Source organism: Amia ocellicauda, chromosome 12, assembly GCF_036373705.1.
Source record: "Amia ocellicauda isolate fAmiCal2 chromosome 12, fAmiCal2.hap1, whole genome shotgun sequence".
Classification (NCBI taxonomy): domain Eukaryota; kingdom Metazoa; phylum Chordata; class Actinopteri; order Amiiformes; family Amiidae; genus Amia; species Amia ocellicauda.
This window is the reverse complement of record NC_089861.1, coordinates 23,333,487-23,357,976: the sequence shown is the minus strand read 5'-3', so window position 1 is coordinate 23,357,976 and position 24,490 is coordinate 23,333,487. Positions and strand designations below refer to the sequence as shown.

At 46.3% G+C, this 24,490-nt stretch overlaps 1 protein-coding gene across 1 annotated transcript in view; it reads left to right on the top strand.

The window, feature by feature from the left end:
- The first annotated feature begins 3,525 nt into the window (after positions 1-3,525).
- The window catches only part of LOC136764595 (sodium/potassium/calcium exchanger 3), a 35,655-nt gene continuing 14,690 nt past the window's right edge, over positions 3,526-24,490 (top strand). The window contains exons 1-2 of the mRNA XM_066718778.1: positions 3,526-4,008; positions 16,650-16,754. Of these exons, the coding sequence (XP_066574875.1) occupies positions 3,900-4,008; positions 16,650-16,754 (214 nt within the window). The 5' untranslated portion in view covers positions 3,526-3,899. The remainder of the gene's footprint in view (positions 4,009-16,649; positions 16,755-24,490) is intronic.

Below are 24,490 nucleotides of genomic sequence, written 5' to 3'. Positions count from 1 at the left end.
ATGCGTTTCCGGTTTGGTTTCCACTAGAGACCAGTCAGTTTCAACAAATGAACAAACATGAGCAAAGGCCATTGATTACAGTCATTCAGAATCAGAGAAAATCAGATTCTCTGATTCAGAGGAGCCCTCAATATATACACCGATCAGCCATAACATTATGACCACTGACAGGTGAAGGGAATAACACTGATAATCCCGTTATCATGGCACCTGTCAGTGGGTGGGATATATTAGGCAGCAAGTGAACATTTTGTCCTCAAAGTTGATGTGTTAGAAGCAGGAAAAATGGTCAAGCGTAAGGATCTGAGTGACTTTGACAAGGGCCAAATTGTGATGTATAGACGACTGGGTCAGAGCATCTCCAAAACTGCAGCTCTTGTGGGGTGTTCCCGGTCTGCAGTGGTCAGTACCTATCAAAAGTGGTCCAAGGAAGGAAAAGCGGTGAACCGGCGACAGGGTCATGGGCGGCCAAGGCTCATTGATGCACGTGGGGAGTGAAGGCTGGCCCGTGTGGTCCGATCCAACAGACTGGATGCTGGTTCTCATAGAAAGGTGTCAGAACACACAGTGCATCGCAGTTTGTTGCGTATGGGGCTACGTAGCCGCAGACCAGTCAGGGTGCCTATGCTGACCCCTGTCCACTGCCGAAAGCACCTACAATGGGCAGGTGAGCATCAGAACTGGTCCACGGAGCAATGGAAGAAGGTGGCCTGGTCTGATGAATCACGAGTTCAAGGTGTTGACTTGACCTCCAAATTCCCCAGATCTCAATCCAATCGAGCATCTGTGGGATGTGCTGGACAAACAATTCCGATCCATGGAGGCCCCACCTCGCAACTTACAGGACTTAAAGGATCTGCTGCTATCGTCTTGGTGCCAGATACCACAGCACACCTTCAGAGGTCTAGTGGAGTCCATGCCCTGACCAGGGCTGTTTTGATGGCAAAAGGGGGACCTACACAATATTAGACAGGTGGTCATAATGTTATGGCTGATCAGTGTATATACATGTGTATGTGTGTGTGAGTGTGTCTCTCTGTGATGTTATCAGAGAGAGAGAGAGAGAGAGAGAGAGATAATGTACAGATGGTTTTCTTGGCTTTAATGACGGTAATAACAAGAGGCAATAGGAGAAGTTGCAGTGACTGGGAGTCCTGGCCTCAGTGGGCAGATCATTCCCCCACTTGGCATGTTAGGTACAGAGATGATGCTGAGACACTAATTACGACTCCCATTGGTTACTTCATAATAATATGAATTCTTCATTGTTATTTTCATCACCTCAGAGTTGTGTCAGTGCGAGTGTGTAATGTCACGGGAACACAGCGAAAACACATCTTTAAGTGCTCTTGGAAGGGATCTCTAAACAGTGCTGACACACATTCCCAAACAAGTGCAGTTCCCATTGCCTTTATAAGGCATCCCACTGCCTGTTGTCACTGCTGCTCCATTCCCTGGAAAAGCTGTGTAGATCCACACCTGCCGGGCCGTGTCCCCAGCCCATGGGAATCCAGTCGATCGGCTGACTGCAGCCCTGTCTCACACCGCTGTGTGCGTCTGCAGTGGACTGTGTGCGTCTGCGGTGGACTGTGTGCATCTGCGGTGGGCTGTGTGTGTCTGCGGTGGACTGTGTGTGACTGTAGTGGACTGTGTCTGTGGATTGTGTGTGTCTGCAGTGGACAATATGTCTGTATTGGACTGTGTTACTGTAGTGGACTGTTTGTCTGTGGTGGAGTGCGTGTCTCTGTTGTGGAGGTGAGAAGGGCCCTTGGGAGAAAAGATCAATTTGTCAATAGAAGGACACAGCCCAACCCACCCTCCCTGCATGAAACTATGCAACAACACTTTGAGAGCCCAGGTCACCTCCAAACCTCCAGTTTCCGGGCCCCTGAACACTGGTACCTAGTCCAGGTCTCTGCTGCAGTCTGGCCTGGGTTAGGACACACTGCAGCCCTGAGCCAGGTCAGGTTTAAGAGGCTCCATTGCAGTATTGCCCAAACACGGTCCTGGAGGGCCCCTATCCAGTACGTTTTGTCAGTCACTCTGAATGGCTGATTTCAACTGATTGTGAACATGTGGGTGATATTGATCAATTAAGCAATTAACTTGTTCAATTAAGGGAATTCTGGTCATTGAGGGCTAAAAAGGGTAGTTCATTTTCTTTTTACCAAATCTGTACAGAACTTCATTTCATAAATCACCTGCTTAATTGATCACATTGCAATGGTGCAAGGTGTGAAGAAATTGATGATTGAAGGTAACCTATAAAACCTGTTGGATAGGGGGCCTCGAGGATTGGGTTTGGGCAGCACTGCTCCATAGTGTCACCCAAGGGCTAATGCTTGATGCATTTATCCAGTCCGGTCCAGTACATTCCAAACCAGTACAGTAAAGTACATACCAGTCCAATCCAGTACAGTCCAGTCTGGCCTCAGGGACATTTTCTCCCTTGTGAGGCTGCGGAGGGGTGCAGTATACAGGGGTCTCCGGCACAGTGAGCTCAGTGAGGGCCGGGATGACTGTCTGATGACGTGATCAGAACACACGGCTTCCACCAGACTGGCGACGTACCGCACTCTGCGCTCAGCACGCCGGCCTGCCTTCTCTGCTGAAAAACCACAAGCGACCACAGGGGGGCGCTGCCTGCTGCTCTTGAAACGGGAATTTCAAGGTCACGCGTTTATGTAGTTATATAGCCTATATATAATATATTGTATAATTATGAATATCCATTTCTATCATATAGATACATATCTAAATATACAAGAGAGAGATCATCACTGAACCTGGCGTCGTCATGTGGTGTAGAGACACCCTGGTCTTAAAAATAAATAAATAAATACATTATATATATATGTATATGTGTGTGTGTGTGTGTGTGTATGTATGTATGTATGTATATATATATACACACACACTATATAGAAACCGTTGACGTCACCACGGTCTTGTGCAGTTTTTGAGAGTGTGACCACATTTCTCCATCATTTTTCAATCTACAGACTGCGGTGCCAGTGTACCTGAATAAGGAATAAATCTAGAATGTATTGTATATCGATGATCTATATATGTAGCCTATCTATTTAGCTTTTTATGTCGATACATATATCGAAATGTAATTGTGTGTTAATAAATTGTTTCATTAGCCACTCCAGTCCTGTTGCTGGGGGGGATCCTGATTATTATTATTAGTAGTAGTAGTAATAATAATATATATTTATAGACAGCATTTTACAGGAGTACAGTAGGATCAATAAGAGCCCTGGAACGTCCTATACGTCTCTCTGGGTAAAAAGAAAAGAAAAGAAACCGTTGGGCAGTGCGGGACGGTGCCGATGGGTCCAGTTCGACGTCAGAAACCGATCAGCGCGGTGCTCCCCCGGGACCGGACACCCTTGGCGGGCGTTTTCAACCAACGTAAGGACTTCCCAAATGGCGAGTGAGCGTCTTGGCCGTGACACACAATCCCACCCACTTGTCTCCCCCTGTTTCTCTGTGTCTCAGTAACAAACAAACAAACAAACACACACACAATCAACTCAATCACTGCGGGCGGGCGCTGCTGCATTACTCCAGTCCCGCACGCCGTGACGAGCCGCCGCTCTCCGCGCACCGGCACCGGCGAGGGGCAGCCGCGTCGCCTCCCTCTCTCTCGGCGCCGGACTGTGACCCCCGGCTCGCCGACACTGGACACACGCACAGAGGGATGCGGTGAGAGCTGGGGCTTGGGAAGAAGAGGAGACGGGGGAAATTCCCACGACGACCGAGGCAGCCCGAACCCGCGGCAGCCCAGAGGAGGGGTCTGGAAGAGCAGGGGGGCGGCTGGCGCGGCCGGGTGGGAGGGGGGATTGCCGTGTGACAGACATGTTTTGCGGGGAGACGGGGAGAAAGTGACGGGAATGAAGACGCTCCCGAGGCGCAGGCAGCGGCGGCTGTGGCGGCGGCTGTGTTGCGGCGGCGCCGGGCTGCTGGCGCTCAGCTGGCTGGCGCACATACTGTCAGTAACAGGTGAGTGCGCCGCACCGCACCGCACCGCACCGCACCGCACCGCACCGCTGCACACACTGGCGTGCGGGACGTGGCAGGGATGTAGCATTCAATAATAACAATGATAATAATATCACTGAATAACTACGGCAAGTGCAGTACTGTATGTGTAGCCAGTACTGTGCATCTCCTACACACACAGCACAGCAGATTAATATCATACATGATCATAATCATATTTTGTATTAGTATCAGTATTATTATTATTATTATCATTGTTATTATTTGGGGGCTATTATTATTATCATCATATTGTTCATCAGTATTATTATTATTATTATCATTGTTTTTTATTATTTGTAAGATACATTATTATTATTATTATTATTATTTGTAGTAGTAGTAGTAGTAGTAGTAGTAGTAGTAGTAGTATTGTTGGTTACAGTGGACACAGGTTTACCATTTTGTGTAACTGCCTTAATCTCGCCTGAGCCTTTAACTGTGTCGCGATAGTGACTGTCGTGTGGCAGTACCCCTTATAATAATTACTTAATTGATTGATGATTGATTGATTGATTAACACCAGGTGCTCTTTGTGTGAGCGCTGGTCTTTGTGGAGCCGACTGAACCGCAGGAGGGGGTATAGTTGGGTCTGAGATGTGTATCGTCGCCTCCTGTAAATGAACTATGCGAACAGGTACGAGGCGCAAGAAAAGCAGCTGCCCTCGGTAATATTAGCAGTAATTAGCAGTAGTTGTAGCTCTCATCGTCTTCTTCTTCTTCTTCTTATTATTATTATTATTATTATTATTATCATAATTGCATCAGAATCCATCTTTTCAACTTGGTTGTATTGTGAGGCTTCTCTTGTCTAGATGTGTGATAACGAGAAATATGTAATTTCCGGCCCCTATAGTTACAGCACATAATTATACTGTCAAACAAGCAGCAGGCTAACAATTATTATTATTTATATTATTATTATTATTATCATTGTTTATTATGATGATGATGATGATGATGATTACGGAATCTGCCGTATTTACCGGGTACTGCACGAGAAACATATCAAATCTGCCGAGGAGAAATCAAAACCCCAGATTGCGCTTTTATTCTTGCGTTAAAATGGGCATTGTCGTTGTAGTTGTTTTTCTCGTGTTTGTTTTTTTTGGTAAAGGAACAGCGTGGCGTCTCTGCACTGCAACTACATTGGATAGTGACGCTCGGCAAATGGATATCGGTGTGCTGTGATTATGTGATGTGTGTGTGTGAGAGTGTCAGGCTTCCAGTGTGTGTGTGTGTGTGTGTGTGTGTGTGTGTGTCAATGTGTGTGTGTGTGGGTGTGAGAGAGAGAGGGCGCAAAATCCCAAGTTCTTCTCAGTTCCCACGCAATTAGTCAAATCCAATCACCGCGACAGGTACAGGAACCCCGGCGCTCATCCTCAGCGCACTGTCACACACTGGCCAGTCACCTGACACAAACAATCCTGTATACATTCATCATCATCATTAAGATTATTATTATTTAAGCATCCACAGAGTTGTGCAAATGCGAATGGGGTTGATGTTAGAAAGCTTAGCAATCAGGTGATGGCCGTTGCACATTAATCCGGCAGAGTACAAGTGGTCCAGATCAACCCCTTAAGTAATGGGAGGCGGGCAGTCTCGATGAAATTGTCCCGTACCCTACCGACCTCTGATGAAATTGTAAATCTGCAGTGCTGTCTTTATTTGGGCTGAATTAGAGACTCCAGAGCTGTAAAATGCCGACAGAGACCCGTTGCCTGTGTTCATCTGCGTCATTGAATGGATGGAGGCTGAGCGCACCCATAGTGCCCGGATGTCTGATGATGACCACATTTGAGCGTAAAATACGTAACCACGTGTCCGGTGACGTCATCTACCATTTTGTAGACGGCCATGGACTTATTGTGCTATGTTTTCCATCCTTGCCACATGACCTAGCCTGTCCGACTGGCAACACCATGAGCGAACGCACGCACGGTTAAAAGTACACACATTTATCCTTTTAAAACGTGCTTTTGGGAGATAAAAAACACCAATGTTTGAGTAGACTATAAAGAACTTAAGAGTTTTATTATTGTTGTTTTATTATTAACAGTAGCCTACATATAAAAGGCAGGTAAGACTTGGGCCTCGACTGGCTAATGTAATTTTTAAATAATAATTAAATTGTGTATAATGATTAATGTTAATGAAGATTCGGCCTATATATCAGCATAATCACAGCTCTAAACGTTATAATTAAAGTGATAGCGAATGAAGCTATTTTTATTATTGCTTTAAGCTTTTCCGCCTCTCAAAGGTCAAGTCAATATTGAGAGGGAGGCAGTATTTTGATGGGTATTTTTATTTGTTTGTTTGTTTTGTATATGACAGATGGCCATTGTCATTATTCGGAACAAATTGAATATTAACCTGGAATGGCAGGGGGAATGCAAAACACAGCATAGATAACAGATAGGCTACACAAGGGTTGTGTTTAGAGATCCCAGTCATAATTACATTCCAGTTGTATTGATGTCCCCTACCACACGTGCATGGGGAAGAGTTCTTTCCTCTGTGCCGTCACTGCTGAACTGATTTAGTAGTTTCCAGCATCGGGTTGCTAGACACAGTCTACCTCGGCCCACCCACAGCTCCTGAATTACAGCAGCACGCAACTGCATTTGAAGGTTGGGTGAAGACTGAATCCAGAGCATGCGCACTGCCGGCCAACTCCGTCTTGCCTGATCTTCAGAAGTATTGAGCGAGGCACGGAGAGATTCAACATCTACCCATGCGTCAGTTACCATGTGACAAACTAATTACTAATTTAAAAAATAAAAAATAAAATAAAACAATGCATAAGAAATGACACCCCCATTGTGTGGAATCGAAGCGACAACGTAAGGTTCGCAGCGATGTTTCTAGTAATTTAGTAGCAAATGCCCTCTGTGAAAGCTGCTTTAGCCTACTAAGGCAGCCAACTGTCCTAATTAGCTGTAGTCTATATGACTGAATGATTGGAATTAGTTTAATATACATTTATACATTGAGAAAAAAAATGTGTGTATGGGGTCACAGCACTCTAAGATATTCTTGCTGGACATTAATACTACATTACAACAAGTAGTTGTCACAGGGCAAAACGGACGCCTCTTGCGTTTGATTGGCTCAAAACTGGTGCTTCGGGTGACTGACAAGCATTACAAATCAGTTCGTTTGTCAAATGAAATTGAAAGATCACTTGGCAAACAGCGAAATAAATTACTGAATTAATGTATGAATTGATTATTCAATGAATGAATTGATGAATGAATTTACAAATTGATTCATTAATTTATGAATTCTAGATTACGTTTACCATTATAATGCTCCATAGTGAAGGACTGTGAGAAGAGAAGAGGTGTGTCTGCTGTGTGTAGTGGCGTGGTTAGACCAGTAGGGGGCAATATTTTGTTGTCTGAAACCAAACAATACCAATTCCACTACGGTGAACCCGCGTAACAGAGCAGGGGTCCCCAGCCAGGTCCATGGGGATCTCCTGGCTTCTGTTCCAAAGCTCCCGGTCACTGTCCTTGGTCTGATTGGCTGGCGGCCTGCAGGAAGTCCCCAGCTCACCAGATAACGCTCTGGCCATGTTTCTACAACATGAACACAGGGAACCAAAGTGGTGGCTGCAGCAATGTGTCGACTGCGGGGGGTGTTGTGAAAATGTTCCAGAACAACGTTATAAAGCGACAGATTACGTTGCAGAGAAAAGCGACAACATCAGTGTAAGTAAAATGAAGAAGAAACTATGTCACAAAATGTACTGTATATCTGCAGTCGCACTTGATATGGGTCATACTCACAAAATATGTACCACTGAGGGTGATCACTAGGCACTAGGTCAACAAAACAAAACTTAAATACATATTATATAAACAGAATTTATAGTGATATTATAACATTAATTGATAACTAAATAAAAAGTTTAGATAGTTATTTTCTATTCCCCATGTCGCGTTTGAAATATTCAGTGTCTTTAAGCACAGAACTATGTTGCCCATCATAGTATTGAATAGAAACTAGGGTTGTGATATATTATCAGATACATATAAACACACAATTTATGGGTCGGTTTTTGTAAAAATTGGATGAGAATGCGTGCATTGTTATGCAGTAATTACAAATAATTTGTGTCTACAAGCATGGTGTCCCCAAATCATGTTTGATCAATACCTGAAAGGGACATATTTGTTTGCACTCGGCATCCAATAACAGCAGTTATTCTACATTCATAAATAACCTACTGTCTGCTAAATTTAGTAGGGTTACTATGTGTCAGGAATGGAACGAGCGATGTTGTTCGAGGTGTCTCATTTGTGATTCAGGTTACAATGGAGACTTTTCAGTGGCCATGAGTCTTGTCATATTGAATACAATCTAATTACAAATAAAAGGTTTATGTTTTGTGTGCTTATGTTATGTTTGTTGCAGGTCGCATTCGTGTTGCACAGATTTCCGCAGTTCTGGACAGTTATGCACAATTGCACAGATCCCATTGGTGGAGCAGCATGGGCATCTGCGCATAACAGTGGAAATCTCGCTACATGAACGTGATCACAGATCTCAAGCACCGTACTTTAGTTAACAAATTCACTGTCCACTGTTTCACTGTGACACCTTTTTGTGCAAGTCTACAGCAGCCATAGAACAGAAAGAAGTGATGAATATCAAAAACAGGTAGCAAAATGTTTTGTTGGGTGTGCCAGAGAATGAAACTCATACCAAAACGGGCAAAGCATGCAGCTTTTTAAAAATGTGACATCCACCCATTTCGACTCTCATGAACACCCACAGATATGTTACAATGAACATATCAGACAACCAAGAACACAAGATAATATTTGTTTACATGCTTTCTGTACACCTGTTTGGTGTTTTTTCCACTCAAAACCCTGGGGGAGAGGGTAGTAAAAACATTCCACTAGCACAAAATGTCGCTGGCTGATTATCTTTTTTCATAGAGATGTCTTTAGATAAGGCATTTCAAAATTAAAAAACACAAGAATATAATAGATAATGACATGTTCAAATTTGTACTCTCGTGTAACACTAGTGGTACTTGTTTTGGAAGAATGACATATATCTACGCTCACCGAGGGGGACACTGTAATACGTGCCCACAACGTTAAAAAATAATAAAAAAAGAATGTTCTTGTGTGCGTCAGGGTCGGAAGTTGGTGCACCATTTTTCTCCCTGCATCCATTTCAGTATTGAAATGCAACCGAACCACATCGTTCACACACAACGGTGCCAGCGCAAGACGTGTCCTCTGGGGAACCTCCAGCCCACCTTCGCGTCCTCTTAGACCGCAGCCCTGGACACAGCCGCGGGGAAGACGAATCCCCTGCACTTCCTCTCTGGGGTGCTGTACAGGAAGTGAGCAAGGACCTCTTCAGACCAAAGTCTCTTCAGACCTGCTGTTGTGTCAGTGATGGTTTAACTTCTACACGTTCAGACTTGCTTATACAATCACATTGTAAGCAGTGGCATAGAGACGCACGCCAAGAGACCAACCACCATCATTTCAAAACATCATTACCCACGCCCCCTGGCCTCCCCAGCCACACAGATCTGAACCTTCAGTAAGACTTCCTGGCTCAACAAAGGTCGATTCTCAGAGTACAAGCTTTGATGTCTGGGCAGACGGGGCTCCATTGACTTGCCTCGATGTCAAGCAAGACTGAGCAATGGGTGGTGCTCGATTTATTGATCTGATTGGTTTGTTTGTTAATTTTAAAAGCCGTTGCCATGGCAGCTCATCTTTCTCTGTGGTTGGCCAGGTCAGGAATGGCAAGCGGCTTGTTCTGAGACACTGGCCTCAAAAAGACAGTGGTATAGTATAGTATAGTATAGGGGCCCAGACTGGAGCCAGCACTGTGGAGACTATAGTATAGTATAGGGGCCAGACTGGAGCCAGCGCTGTGGGGACTATAGTATAGTATAGGGGCCCAGACTGGAGCCAGCGCTGTGGGGAGTATAGTATAGTATAGGCGCCAGACTGGAGCCAGCGCTGTGGGGACTATTGTATAGTATAGGGGCCAGACTGGAGCCAGCGCTGTGGGGACTATAGTATAGTATAGGGGCCCAGACTGGAGCCAGCGCTGTGGGGACTATAGTATAGTATAGGGGCCAGACTGGAGCCAGCGCTGTGGGGACTATGGTATAGTATAGGGGCCAGACTGGAGCCAGCGCTGTGGGGACTATAGTATAGTATAGTGCTGTGGGGACTATAGTATAGTATAGGGGCCAGACTGGAGCCAGCGCTGTGGGGACTATAGTATAGTATAGGGGCCAGACTTCAGCCAGCGCTGTGGGGACTATAGTATAGTATAGGGGCCAGACTGGAGCCAGCGCTGTGGGGTCTATAGTATAGTATAGGGGCCCAGACTGGAGCCAGCGCTGTGGGGACTATAGTATAGTATAGGGCCCAGACTGGAGCCAGCGCTGTGGGTACTATAGTATAGTATAGGGGCCCAGACTGGAGCCAGCGCTGTGGGGACTATAGTATAGTATAGGGGCCAGACTGGAGCCAGCGCTGCGGGGACTATAGTATAGTATAGGGGCCCAGACTGGAGCCAGCGCTGTGGGGACTATAGTATAGTATAGGGGCCCAGACTGGAGCCAGCGCTGTGGGGACTATAGTATAGTATAGGGGCCAGACTGGAGTCAGCGCTGTGGGGACTATAGTATAGTATAGGGGCCAGACTTCAGCCAGCGCTGTGGGGACTATAGTATAGTATAGGGGCCAGACTGGAGCCAGCGCTGTGGGGTCTATAGTATAGTATAGGGGCCCAGACTGGAGCCAGCGCTGTGGGGACTATAGTATAGTATAGGGCCCAGACTGGAGCCAGCGCTGTGGGGACTATAGTATAGTATAGGGCCCAGACTGGAGCCAGCGCTGTGGGTACTATAGTATAGTATAGGGGCCAGACTGGAGCCAGCGCTGTGGGTACTATAGTATAGTATAGGGGCCCAGACTGGAGCCAGTCCATACAGTTTTTTTTCTAACAACAGCATTCACAAAGCTTGAAATGCAAACTGAGTGCTGGGGTGGGGAATTAATTTCTTTGTAGGAGAAAAAGAAAATAAAAAAGCACAAAGCAGCCCAGTTTAGCTCCATCGGCTGAGGCAGCTTACCTCTGTAATTGGGCCCACTGGGAGAGAGAGAGAGAGAGAGAAAGAGGCAGGGAGTGAGGGAAAGGGAGAGAGGCAGGGAGGGAGTGACAGGATGGAGACATACCAGTCAACACAGACCTGGCCCTCTCTCAACCCCTGAGTGCAGCAATGCGGAAGGGGCCTTACTAAAATGTTAAACAAAATTTTAGACTTTTTCTATATTGGTTGGGCTGGGAGTGAGTGTGGAAGGGGGTCCCACTGGAGTCTTTTCATTCGTCTCTCCACTGCGGTTTGGGACGCAGCCTGGCAGAGGGAGGGAGTGTGTGAGTTGAAAGGATGCAGACACACCAGTTGACCCTTCACTGTGCTGCGCGCGGTGAGCAATGAGGACGGGGTCTTGTCACTAAGTGCTGGAGTCACACTTCTCCTGTTTTTGTATTGATTGTATTTTCTATGTATTATCTCCCCCTCTGCTGTCATAAAGGCATCTCCTGCGCTCTGGCGATGCAGATACATTTCTCCCGTCGAAGGAGCACATGACGTTTCTTTGCTACGGTCTCCCTCCCTTGTGCTCCTCTTCCATCCTGTTCATCCCTTCTTCTTGTTTGTCATCCTTCTATTTCTTCTATTCTGTTTTAGTTTTTCATTTGGCTTCCACCATCTTCCTCCTGCTGGCCTCGTCTCTCCTTTGATCTTCTGACGTTTTTTTTTTACTTATTTCTTATTCCATCGCTCCATCGCTGCCCTTTCTTCCTTTTTCGGCGCATCTGTTCTGTCTCTTTTTTTTTGCTTTTGTTTTTTCTTCCCTTTCATCATTCTCTCTCTCCCTTCCCTCTCTCTCTCTTGTTCTTTGAAGCCTGCCTGGAAAATCTTCTCCCAGGGGGCCCATTTACAGTGTTAGTGTCTTGGAAGGGAAAAACACACTCTCTCTGTGAGAGCGAGTCTCCATCGCAGAAGATCCGCACTGTCTGCAGCCCTGCTGTACCGGGTGCAGCCTGCTCGCCTCGTCTTCGCAAAAGCTGGGTGTCCACTTTGCGTGACCCCTCCATCGCAAACTTCCACAATGCACCAGATCCGTCATTTCCCATCAGCCCTGCGAGTTCAAGACATATTTTAACACACGTATGAAACTCCCTCCATCAGCATCTGTTTAGAGTTCAGCCAACGCTCCTTAAACAATGCTAATACAGCCATGACACAATCCACACAGGGAGAGATGCCACCGTACCGACTCCCCATTTAAACACCAGTTGATCCATTTAGAGACAGGCCTCCCTCTGCACATTTGTCACCACTGTCTGCATCGCTCCCCTCTGTAAGGGTGCGCTTGGGGTGGTTTTCACAAGACAGCAAGATGAAGAGCATTCAGTGGGACACCCTTCAACACTCACTCACTCCCAGCCCCGCCCCCCAATATATAAGACAAACAAATATATATACTCAGTAGTGGACTGACCATCTGTAGCACCAAATTCCTGTTGGACAGGTCAACCGGTGGGCCATGGGCCCGACACAAAAAATAAAACATAAAAATAACGGTATCTCCCAGCCCAGGCCCACTCAATTTATATTACATTGAATATCTCCTAGAGATCATCTGGGGCTTTCCAGTGATGTACAGTACAAACACGTCAGACTTCCCTGAGCGAAACAGGACTGGCTGCAGCCTGTAGCCACGCCCCTTCCCTCACCCACTGACAGTGACACAGACACAAGTTGCAGATTTATTTCAGTAAAAAATCATGGATAAACAAACCCGTTAAAAACACAACGGTGGAAAAAAGCTAAGTCCATTGAGTCACATGCAGCAAAACGTAGGAAGCTAACTGACTTATGCCAGTAACATATGCTGAAGAGGAGCCGCAGATCCTCAAAATTGAGTACACCTGAGCAATTTATAAATATTTTTACCAAAAAGGAGAGATTTTAATATTTCGTGTAGTATTCAACATTATAGTTATAGTTATTATGAAAAATAATAACTTTTGGATATATGTATTTAGGCAGAAATCAGATTATTTTTTATATTGCATTCAATGGGTTGGTGTTGGGCAGGTGGTTGTGGTGGGCTGTTTTTCAGTCCCAGTCCATCTCTATATGTACTGTATTATGTTTTTCATTTTAATCGGACTTCATACTAGCTCGTTGCACTTTTAACGCAAGGCATTCTGGGACTTTCTGCTGGAGTGTGCTGCTGGGAAGGTAACAGAGCAAGGAAGCAGTTTGGGACACAGCCACATTCCCACACTCCTTCACTCCCTGGTAACAAAGAAGAGCGGCCATTTTTACCATGCGCCCCCGGCACTTTACGCCGACTCGGCAGCTTGTCACACAGTCGGTCGGACTATCCAGCACCTTCCCCCCTCCAACCATGAGCCTGCTCAGCTCCGTTATTTAACCCCTCATGCACACCCCCTAATCGGAAGATGACAGGTGGATGGACAGTTGGTGGCTGGTGGGACATTTTAGTAACACGGGGTCCAAGCAGAGGGCACCCTTGCCACCCCGTGGCCCCCTGTCAATGCATTACAGTGGGCTGATCAGGAGGGCTGCTGTTGCTCTGATATTTGTTGTTTGTTGTAGAAGCAGGAGTATTAGTAGTAGCAGATGTAGTATTATTATTAGTGCTAGTAGTGGTGGAAATATTATTACTATTAACAGTAGTAGTAGAAGTATTAATAGTATTATTTATAATAGTAGAAGTAGTATTGTTGGTGGTTCAAATAGCAGTAATAGAAGTACTATTAACATTATTTATAGTAGTAGTGAGAGAAGAGGTAGCAGTAAAGTATGTATCAGTTGCGTTTATCCCTGATTCCACAATCACTGCCACACAGTGCCCCCACCAGCGCTGGCAGCCGGCCCTCCGCACAGTGCCCACACTGGGCTCTTGCAGGTTCTCTAGGAGCCTTTCAATCAGCAACTGATTAAGACCTGCCCGGCCCCCTGGCCAACACACACACTCTCACACACACACACACACACACGCACACACTCACACGCATTACAAGGGCAGCAATGTCACTATCTGTGGTTATTGCTGTTGTGACGCCTCTGACCTGGGCTCTGCAATGTCTGGATCTGCTTCTCAGCCACAGGCAGCCCAACTGAGGCCGAGATATCCCAGCAGGCCTCCTCCAACATCCACTCGAATTGAGACAGAGAGGGAGAGAGAGAGAGAGGAGAGAAAGATGGAGAGAAAAGACAGACATAGAGAGGGAGAGACAGAGAGAGAGAGGGAGAGCAAGACTGATAGGAGAGAAAGATAGAGAAAAAGAGAGACACAGAGAGAGAGAGGGAGAGAGATGAAGAGAAAGAGAGGAAATAGGAGGGAGAGAGATGGAGAGAGAGGAGAAGGCCCCAGACCCCTCTCCAGCAGGGTGTTAATGAGCTGCCAGTCGGCCCATTGATGCTATTCTTAGACCTGATTAGCTTGCGATGCAAATGAAGGCCAGTCTACCCCCTCTTCCCCGTCCCTCTTCAGCGACCAATCACAGCGCAGGACCAGGTCGATTGGCTGCAGCCTGGTTCCCATGGAAACTGGTTGAGATGTAAAGAAAGTGCTGGGTTCTCTTTTTGTTTTAGTGTTGTTTTTTGCCCTTCTTTTTTTTCTTGTAGGTTTTAGTCAGGGTGTTTTGTCTTGTCCAGGATGTAGGTCCACCCCCCCCACCTCTGTGTGTAGAGCTGGAACTGAGGGCCTCAACTCCCAGTACCACACAACACACACAGCGCAGGGAGAGTGCAGAGCACTGACTGCTCCTGTCTTATCTGCCCATCTGTGTCTTCAGTTTTATTTTTGATTCATTCTTTTTTCCTCTCCTCTCCTCCCTCTCTTTCTCTCACCTCCCTGGCATCCTCTGCTTTAGCACCTGCCTTTCTTTATGAATGTGGCAATTTATTATTTAATCCTTCTCTTGTGTGAAATAATAATCAAGAATGAAGTGATAGATATATACTTGTGTGTGTGTTTGTGAAAGTGTCAAGAGGCTTCTCACAAATTAATGTTCTGTTTCCCAGAAAACCTGTCTGGGCATGTGAAGAATGAGCAACGCCAGCAAAGATAATAATAATCATAATAATTCTGTAAATTCATCTTAAAGGTCTTCCAAAATACCTGGCATGCTGGCTCCACACTGCTGTGGGGACTATAGTATAGTATAGGGGCCAGACTGGAGCCAGTGCTGTGGGGACTATAGTATAGTATAGGGGCCAGACTGGAGCCAGCGCTGTGGGGACTATAGTATAGTATAGGGGCCAGACTGGAGCCAGCGCTGTGGGGACTATAGTATAGTATAGGGGCCAGACTGGAGCCAGCGCTGTGGTGACTATAGTATAGTATAGGGACCAGACTAGAGCCAGCACTGTGGGGACTATAGTATAGTATAGGGGCCAGACTGGAGCTAGCGCTGTGGGGACTATAGTATAGTATAGGGGCCCAGACTGGAGCCAGCGCTGTGGGGACTATAGTATAGTATAGGGGCCAGACTGGAGCCAGCGCTGTGGGGACTATAGTATAGTATAGGGGCCAGACTGGAGCCAGCGCTGTGGGGACTATAGTATAGTATAGTATAGGGGCCAGACTGGAGCCAGCGTTGTGGGGACTATTGTATAGTATAGTATAGGGGCCAGACTGGAGCCAGCGCTGTGGGGACTATAGTGTAGTATAGGAGCCAGACTGGAGCCAGCGCTGTGGGGACTATAGTATAGTATAGGGACCAGACTGGAGCCAGCGCTGTTAGGACTATAGTATAGTATAGGGGCCAGACTGGAGCCAGCGCTGTGGGGACTATAGTATAGTATAGGGGCCAGACTGGAGCCAGCGCTGTTGGGACTATAGTATAGTATAGGGGCCAGACTGGACCAAGTGCTGTGGGGACTATAGTATAGTATAGGGGCCAGACTGGAGCCAGCTCTGTGGGGACTATAGTATAGTATAGGGGCCAGACTGGAGCCAGCACTGTGGGGACTATAGTATAGTATAGGGGCCAGACTGGAGCCAGCGCTGTGGGGACTATAGTATAGTATAGGGGCCAGACTGGAGCCAGTGCTGTGGGGACTATAGTATAGTATAGGGGCCCAGACTGGAGCCAGCGCTGTGGGGACTATAGTATAGGAACCAGACTGGAGCCAGCGCTGTGGGGACTATAGTATAGTATAGGGGCCAGACTGGAGCCAGCGCTGTGGGGACTATAGTATAGTATAGGGGCCAGACTGGAGCCAGCGCTGTGGGGACTATAGTATAATATAGGGGCCAGACTGAAGCCAGCGCTGTGGGGACTATAGTATAGTATAGGGGCCCAGACTGGAGCCAGCACTGTGGGGACTATAGTATAGGCCCAGATTCTGGCCAGCTTTGTGGACTATAGCACCCAGACTGGATACAACCATCTAATGATATTGATGATGTCATTGGGGTAAGGTTGGCCCTCTAATTACAGACGGAGGGGTCGAGGTTGCCATGACAGAATTGTTTCTTTTCCTCCTGCCACAGAGACAGAGTCTCCCGGGTCACGGGCTGTGGACGTGCATGGCTGGACTGGACGCCGGCTGACTGGCCACAGAGGGGACAACCAGACCCTCAACTGCACCAGAGCTGGTAGGAGCATCTTCACACAGCCCTCTGTGATACACAGATTTGATTGATTGATTGATAAACAGATAGATAGATGGATAGATAGTTAGGTCCATAAATATTTGGACAGTGACACAATTGTCATCATTTTGGCTCTGTACGCCACTACAATGGATTTGAAAGGAAACAATCAAGATGTGCTTTAAGTGTAGACTTTCATCATTAATTTGAGGCTCAAAATTAATTGGATAAACTATCATAATCATGAATTCAATTGTGAGTTTCAATAATTGGTTGCAAATCCTTTACAGTCAATGACTGCCTGAAGTCTGGAACCCATAGACATGACCAGATGCTGGGTTTCTTCCCTGGTGATGCTCTGCCAGGTCTGCACTGCAGCTGTCTTTAGTTCCTGCTTGTTCTTTGGGCGTTTTGCCTTCAGTTTTGACTTTAACAAGTGAAATGCTGCTCAGTTGGATTCAGGTCAGTTGATTGACTTGGCCATTTCAGAACATTCCACTTCTTCGCCTTAACAAAGTCTTGGGTTGCTTTCGCAGTACGCTTTGGGTCATTGTCCATCTGCACTGTGAAGCGCCATCCAATGAGTTTTGAAGCATTTGGCTGAATCTGAGCAGATAATATAGCCCTAAACACTTCAGAATTCATCCTGCTGCTTTTGTCAGCAGTCACATCATCAAAAAATACAAGGGAACCAGTTCCCTGGCAGCCGTACATGCCCATGCCATAACATTCTTCACAGATGAGGTGGTATGCTTCGGATCATGAGCAGTTCCTTTCCTTCTCTGTACTCTTCTCTTCCCATCATTCTGGTACAAGTTGATCTTTGTCTCATCTGTCCATAGGATGTCATTTCAGAACTGTACAGGGTTCTTTAGAAATTGTTTTTGGCGAAATCTAATCTGGTCTTCCTGTTTTTGGGGCTTACCAATGGTTTATATCTTGTGGTAAACCCTCTGTATTTACTCTGGGGAAGTCTTCTCTTGATTGATGACTTTGACACAGATACGTCTACCTCCTGGAGGGTGTTCTTGATCTGGCCAACTGCTGTGAAGGGGTTTTTCTTCACCAGGGAAAGAATTCTTCTGTCATCCACCACAGTTGTTTTCCATGGTCTTCCAGGCCTTTTGGTGTTCCTGAGTTCACCAGTGCCTTCTTTCTTTTTATGAATGTACCAAATAGTTGATTTGGCCACACATAATGTTTTTGCTATCTCTCTGATTGGAAGGCAAAACTGAAGGCAAAACGCCCTTCCTTTCAAATTCATTGTAGTGGAGTACAGAGCCAAAATGATGACAATTGTGTCACTGTCCACATAGGCAGATAAACATCTGGATAGACAGTCTGATAGATTGATAGAGATAGACAAATAGATACAGACAGACAGACAGATACAGTGAGGGAAAAAAGTATTTGATCCCCTGCTGATTTTGTACGTTTGCCCACTGACAAAGAAATGATCAGTCTATAATTTTAATGGTAGGTGTATTTTAGCAGTGAGAGACAGAAAAACAACAAAAAAATCCAGAAAAATGCATTTCAAAAAAGTTATAAATTGATTTGTATGTTAATGAGGGAAATAAGTATTTGACCCCTTCGACTTAGTACTTCGTGGCAAAACCCTTGCTGGCAATCACAGAGGTCAGATGTTTCTTGTAGTTGGCCACCAGGTTTGCACACATCTCAGGAGGGATTTTGTCCCACTCCTCTTTGCAGATCCTCTCCAAGTCATTAAGGTTTCGAGGCTGACGTTTGGCAACTCGAACCTTCAGCTCCCTCCACAGATTTTCTATGGGATTAAGGTCTGGAGACTGGCTAGGCCACTCCAGGACCTTAATGTGCTTCTTCTTGAGCCACTCCTTTGTTGCCTTGGCTATGTGTCTTGGGTCATTGTCATGCTGGAATACCCATCCACGACCCATTTTCAATGCCCTGGCTGAGGGAAGGAGGTTCTCACCCAAGATTTGACGGTACATGGCCCCGTCCATCGTCCCTTTGATGCGGTGCAGTTGTCCTGTCCCCTTAGCAGAAAAACACCCTCAAAGCATAATGTTTCCACCTCCATGTTTGACGGTGGGGATGGTGTTCTTGGGGTCATTCCTCCTCCTCCAAACACGGCGAGTTGAATTGATGGCAAAGAGCTTGATTTTGGTCTCATCTGACCACAACACTTTCACCCAGTTCTCCTCTGAATCATTCAGATGTTCACTGGCAAACTTCAGACGGGCCTGTACATGTGCTTTCTTGAGCAGGGGGACCTTGCGGGCGCTGCAGTATTTCAGTCCTTCACGGCGTAGTGTGTTACCAATTGTTTTCTTGGTGACTATGGTCCCAGCTGCCTTGAGATCATTAACAAGATCCTCCCGTGTAGTTCTGGGCTGATTCCTCACCGTTCTCATGATCATTGAAACTCCACGAGGTGAGATCTTGCATGGAGCCCCAGACTGAGGGAGACTGACAGTTATTTTGTGTTTCTTCCATTTGCGAATAATCGCACCAACTGTTGTCACCTTCTCACCAAGCTGCTTGGCGATGGTCTTGTAGCCCATTCCAGCCTTGTGTAGGTCTACAATCTTGTCCCTGACATCCTTGGACAGCTCTTTGGTCTTGGCCATGGTGGAGAGTTTGGAATCTGATTGATTAATTGCTTCTGTGGACAGGTGTCTTTTATACAGGTAACGAGCTGAGATTAGGAGCACGCCCTTTAAGAGAGTGCTCCTAATCTCAGCTCATTACCTGTATAAAAGACACCTGGGAGCCAGAAATCTTGCTGATTGATAGGGGATCAAATACTTATTTCCCTCATTAACATGCAAATCAATTTATAACTTTTTTGAAATGTGTTTTTCTGGATGTTTTTGCTGTTATTCTGTCTCTCACTGTTAAAATACACCTACCATTAAAATTATAGACTGATCATTTCTTTGTCAGTGGGCAAACGCACAAAATCAGCAGGGGATCAAATACTTTTTTCCCTCACTGTAGATGGACAGACAGATACACAGATACACAGATAAACTTCCGGATAGACAGATTGATAGATTGATAGATAGAAATAAACAGATTGATAGACAGACAGACAGACAGACAGATAGACACCTGTGTAAGACAGGCTGATCAGACTCCCACAGCCTGGGAGGGAGGGAGACAGTGAGAGAGTATCCATCTTGACCCTGCAGGCTGGCTCTCAAGCAGACCAGGGCAAGCAAACAAAAGACACACACAAATGGTCAAGTACAAAGAAATGTTCCTAAAACAAACAACTCCAGACTGAGAACTTCCACCCACACACACACACACACACACACACACACACACACACACTGCCTCGTCAGAGTTGGAATCCACTTCACTGTAAACTGGAACACACTTTACTGTCAACATGACTGTAAACATTTACACTCGGCCTGGGGTCACTGCTGCTGCGCCGCCGCAGGATGGGAGAGTTGGTGGGGGGGGGGGTTAGGGTGAGGGCAGCGAGGACCACACCAGCAGCTGCCCATTTTTGGGAACCTCGTGGACGGTCTCCTCCAGGAGACTAATAAGGCCCTGAGAGGACGAGGGAGGGGATCTAAGTCATCTAAGGAATTTTTTTTCTGGAGTCCAATCCATCCTGCTGGGGCTGTCTCTCTGACTGTGAAGTGTTTGGAGCTGCTTGCTAGATGGATGGGGCGCCATGCAAGGACAGTGTGTGTGTGTTAATGTGTGTGCGTGGGGCTAGATGTAAGAGTGTGTATCTGTGGGTATAAGTGTGTGTGTGTGTGTGACTGGGTATAAGAGTGTGTGTCTGTGGGTATAAGAGTGTGTGTGTGTGTGTGTTGGGGGGAGGTGCAAGGGTGTGTGTATATGTGTGTGCGCGCATGTGTTTACAAGCTACCACATGGTAACAAACAGGCCTTGCCCCACACAGGCTTTTGAGAGCTGCTTTTCCTCGCAGAGACACAGACAGAGAAAACATAACCGAGACCAATAGCCACACGGCTGCGGGGCAATAAAACCAGGCTGATCAGTGGGGGGGTTGGCAATGAAGTTGAATTATAGAGCAGACTCTAGAGCACGTTTAGAAGTGCTTTCAGTTGGGGGGACCATCTCTTGCTATTGGGCTGTTAAACTCAGCAGTATTTCAATGCAGTACATAGGCTAAATTGTTGCCTTGTTTGTATTATATTGCACGTTACCTGTAGTGGTGGCCAACAATGTTTTTCTGTTCTGTTCAGTACAGTTCAGGGTAGGTATCAATTCCAGTCTTTCCATTCCGATTCTCATTGTAATTCCCGCTTCAGTGCCAGCAGAGACTATAATGTCAACAGCAAAAATCGGAATTCGTAATGGGTCCGGAAGAGGGGGAATTAGAATCGAATCGGAATCAGAATTAGAAGTGGAGTTGACCCCAGACTGGTCCCAGCTTGAAACAAATGTCTCTTGATATATCAGTCAAGTTATTCATGTCTCTCTAATTAAACCCGAGCGCCACAGTGATGTCATCAACAAGCGCCAGACAGTCAGCTTAGGAAGTTCTGGGTGTGGTGAACGAGGTGGACAGATGAGTGCAGGTTTCATTCAAACTCATTTAACCGCCTGCAGCTCACAGGGGAGCTGGACTCCCACAGACAGCCTGTATAAAAGCCATGTTTTTATTTAAAAACTATAATATAAACAGGACTGGAAGTCAGCTTGGGGAGTTTTGTCCGCTGGGAGCTGTTGTATCCCACACCGGTGTCCCGTAAAATATGTCTCAAATATCAGTGAATGAGCCAATAGCATAAGGCGCTCTATGACACAGACCCAGTTTTATTAAAGGGATGGTTTACTGTTGCCTTTATTTGTAACTCATTCCACATTGTAAGCAAAATAAAACACTGTAACTCCCAATATGCGACATGAAGTGAGTGTGGGCACGAGGAGGGGTGTTTGTGCATCACCCCTGGAGAGGCAGTCCTGTCACGAGGGAGAGCAAAGGGACTGGATTGTGGCCTTCGAATACTACTGTGTACCCCAGTGATCCCAATAAAGTGTTTAGCCCGTATTGGTCACGTTTCTGGCCTTTTTAAGATGGGAGTTTGTTGCATATAGCGGCTTCTGGAGGTCAACTGTGAACGACGAGGATACAGTTAAATTCCAAACCAGATTTATTTAAAACAATGCGCTCGGGCCACCGTACCCTGAACACTGCGATCCGTTTCAGTGTTGTCTCAGTCAGCCTTATGTGGGCCTCTCACCTTTCACTGATTTCATTGATAGCTTGTGATATATTGATTGCTCAAGATAATGTCCACCCTCATAGTCTGGAGAAAAGTGTTGAATTAATCCGCTGTATTGTTCGATTGATTAACCGCTTAACTTTCCAATCACTGAGCTAAGTGGTGGGTCGGAACAGCACCGCCCTGAGGATGCGACATGCAGGTTAATCAATGCAGGAGAAACGGATTTAGATGTCAGAATTGGTGCCATTGTCAATAGCTTCTCACAGTGCTGCCCTGTTCCCAGGACCCCACCGGTGCTCCCTGTATCTCTTCCAGCTGGGCTCTCACTCACTTAAGAGAAACCCAAATTAAAATGATCACTGCCTTAAACTGACTGTAATAAATTGTTCAATGGGCAAAAAGGATGCAGAAATCAGGTGCCTTGTATAATTGTGTATTTGAGATCTCTCCAGTCCGTTTAAATTCTGAATAAGCTCTGAGTGGGGCACGCTGTTTGATTAAGTCATGGAGAGTTGGAACACAGACTCGAGGGCCACAGGGGGCCCAGGGACCAGGATTGGGAAGCACTGCTGGCGATTCGAGATCCACATCGAGGTGGAGCTGGGAGACAGACCGAGAGAGACACCGGTACAGACACTCAGTATTAACACTAACCCTCACAGCCTGTTTGCTCACATTAACGCCATCAGAAAGGGTTAATGCACAGGTCTAGTTTAAAAAAATCTATTATATATTTATTTATTTGTTTGTTTATTTCTTCATAAAGTCTCCATATTATCGATCGAAGCCCCTTTGCAGACGATCCTTGAGCTTTTTCACCTCAACAGCCGGTGAACCTGTTTCCTTCGCCTGCGAACGCCCACTGCTGTTCTCACGGGGTGCGCGGGGAAGTGTCACCCGGCAGCGGACGCCTCGGTGCCCGTCTGGGGACCAAATCTGTCCGGGCCGCTGACTCACACCGCAGGCTGCTGGTTGACGACACAGATGGGGGTGAATCACACGTTGTCGTGTCGCAAACAGGGAAGGAGCGAAGTGGCAGAAACAGCTTGAGTGGAGCAGCACCCCCGGCCCACCAGGGAGAAGGTGTCGCTGTCAAATGAGTCCCCAGCCCCCCTGCGCCAGTTCAGAGCAGCGCTGCGCTTTCCAGTTGAGGAGAAAACAAAGGTGTTTGATCCAAGAATGAAGAGATTTGAGTGATTGTTGCATTTGTTTTTTTATTTCTCCTCTCTCTCCCAGCAGGGCTTAGTTTAGTTGTTTTCTCGAGCTGACAGGCACTGACGTTGTAGGCCTGTAATAGATTTCAAAATCGGCTGATGGGGTGTATGAGTATCTCAGTTTCTCTCTCTCTCTCTCTCTCTCTCTCTCTCTCTCTCTCTCTCTCTCTCTCTCTATAAAGGTCCTTTATGTTATGACAGTATTTTCACTAATACTGCATTCCTCAGCCGGCTGTAGATGGCGAAACCGGAAATGGAACATAAACGAAATATAAAACTGTCTCTCTGGTTATCAGTGGGCGGAACATTATCCCAACACGGCTGGCATTGTGTCCGGGTCTTAATGTTTGAATGCATCTCTAACGTGTCTGAAGACAGAAACCTTTGGACGGGCAGATGCATACACATAAACACCCACACACACACAAACGCACAGACACACACAGACACACACACACACATACCTAGACACACACACAGACACACACATACACACACACACGCACACGCACACCTAGACACACACACACACACACGCATACATAGACACACGCACACACACACACACACACACACACACACGCATACATAGACACAGATACACACACAGACACACACATACACACACATGCACACACAGGCAGACACACTCACAGACACACGCACACCTAGACACACACAGACACACACACACGCACAGACACACACACAGACACACGCACACCTAGACACACACGCACAGCACATTTGTAAGCCCACTGTCGTACTGTTAATCTTAAATCAGTTATGTGCAAACGGTTCAAAGTTAAAATAAAATAAAAAATTCACAGAAAATAAATTAAAGTGTGTTTACATTTTTGGGGATAGAAACCTGTATTACCTATTACTTTACTCCACCTAAAATTCACTGATCGCCTACTGCACTTCTCCGTGCTTTTCGCCAGGGTATCCCTGCATGTAAATGATGTGAGAGGTACAGATACCCTGGTAACTCAGTTGTACACAAACTCTGTGCTATTCAAAACGTAAACAGACAAAGGGAGATTTACTAATTAAATACGCCAGCAACAACTGCTGGCTTGTGTTTTTTTTGTATTTATTTTTTTATTTTATATCCCTGCTGTCGCATCCAGAACCCCATATCCTCTCTCCCGTTTCCTTAAAAGGACTCAGGCGACGGCATCTCTTGGCCGCCGCGGCCCTTTGAGGCCCACGTATCCAGGCAACAGAATGCTCGGTCTCCAAACGGAGGCAGCCCGCGTCTCACACTGGAGACTAGAGGAAATAATACAAAATAATTATAAACACGCATGTGCACCTATTT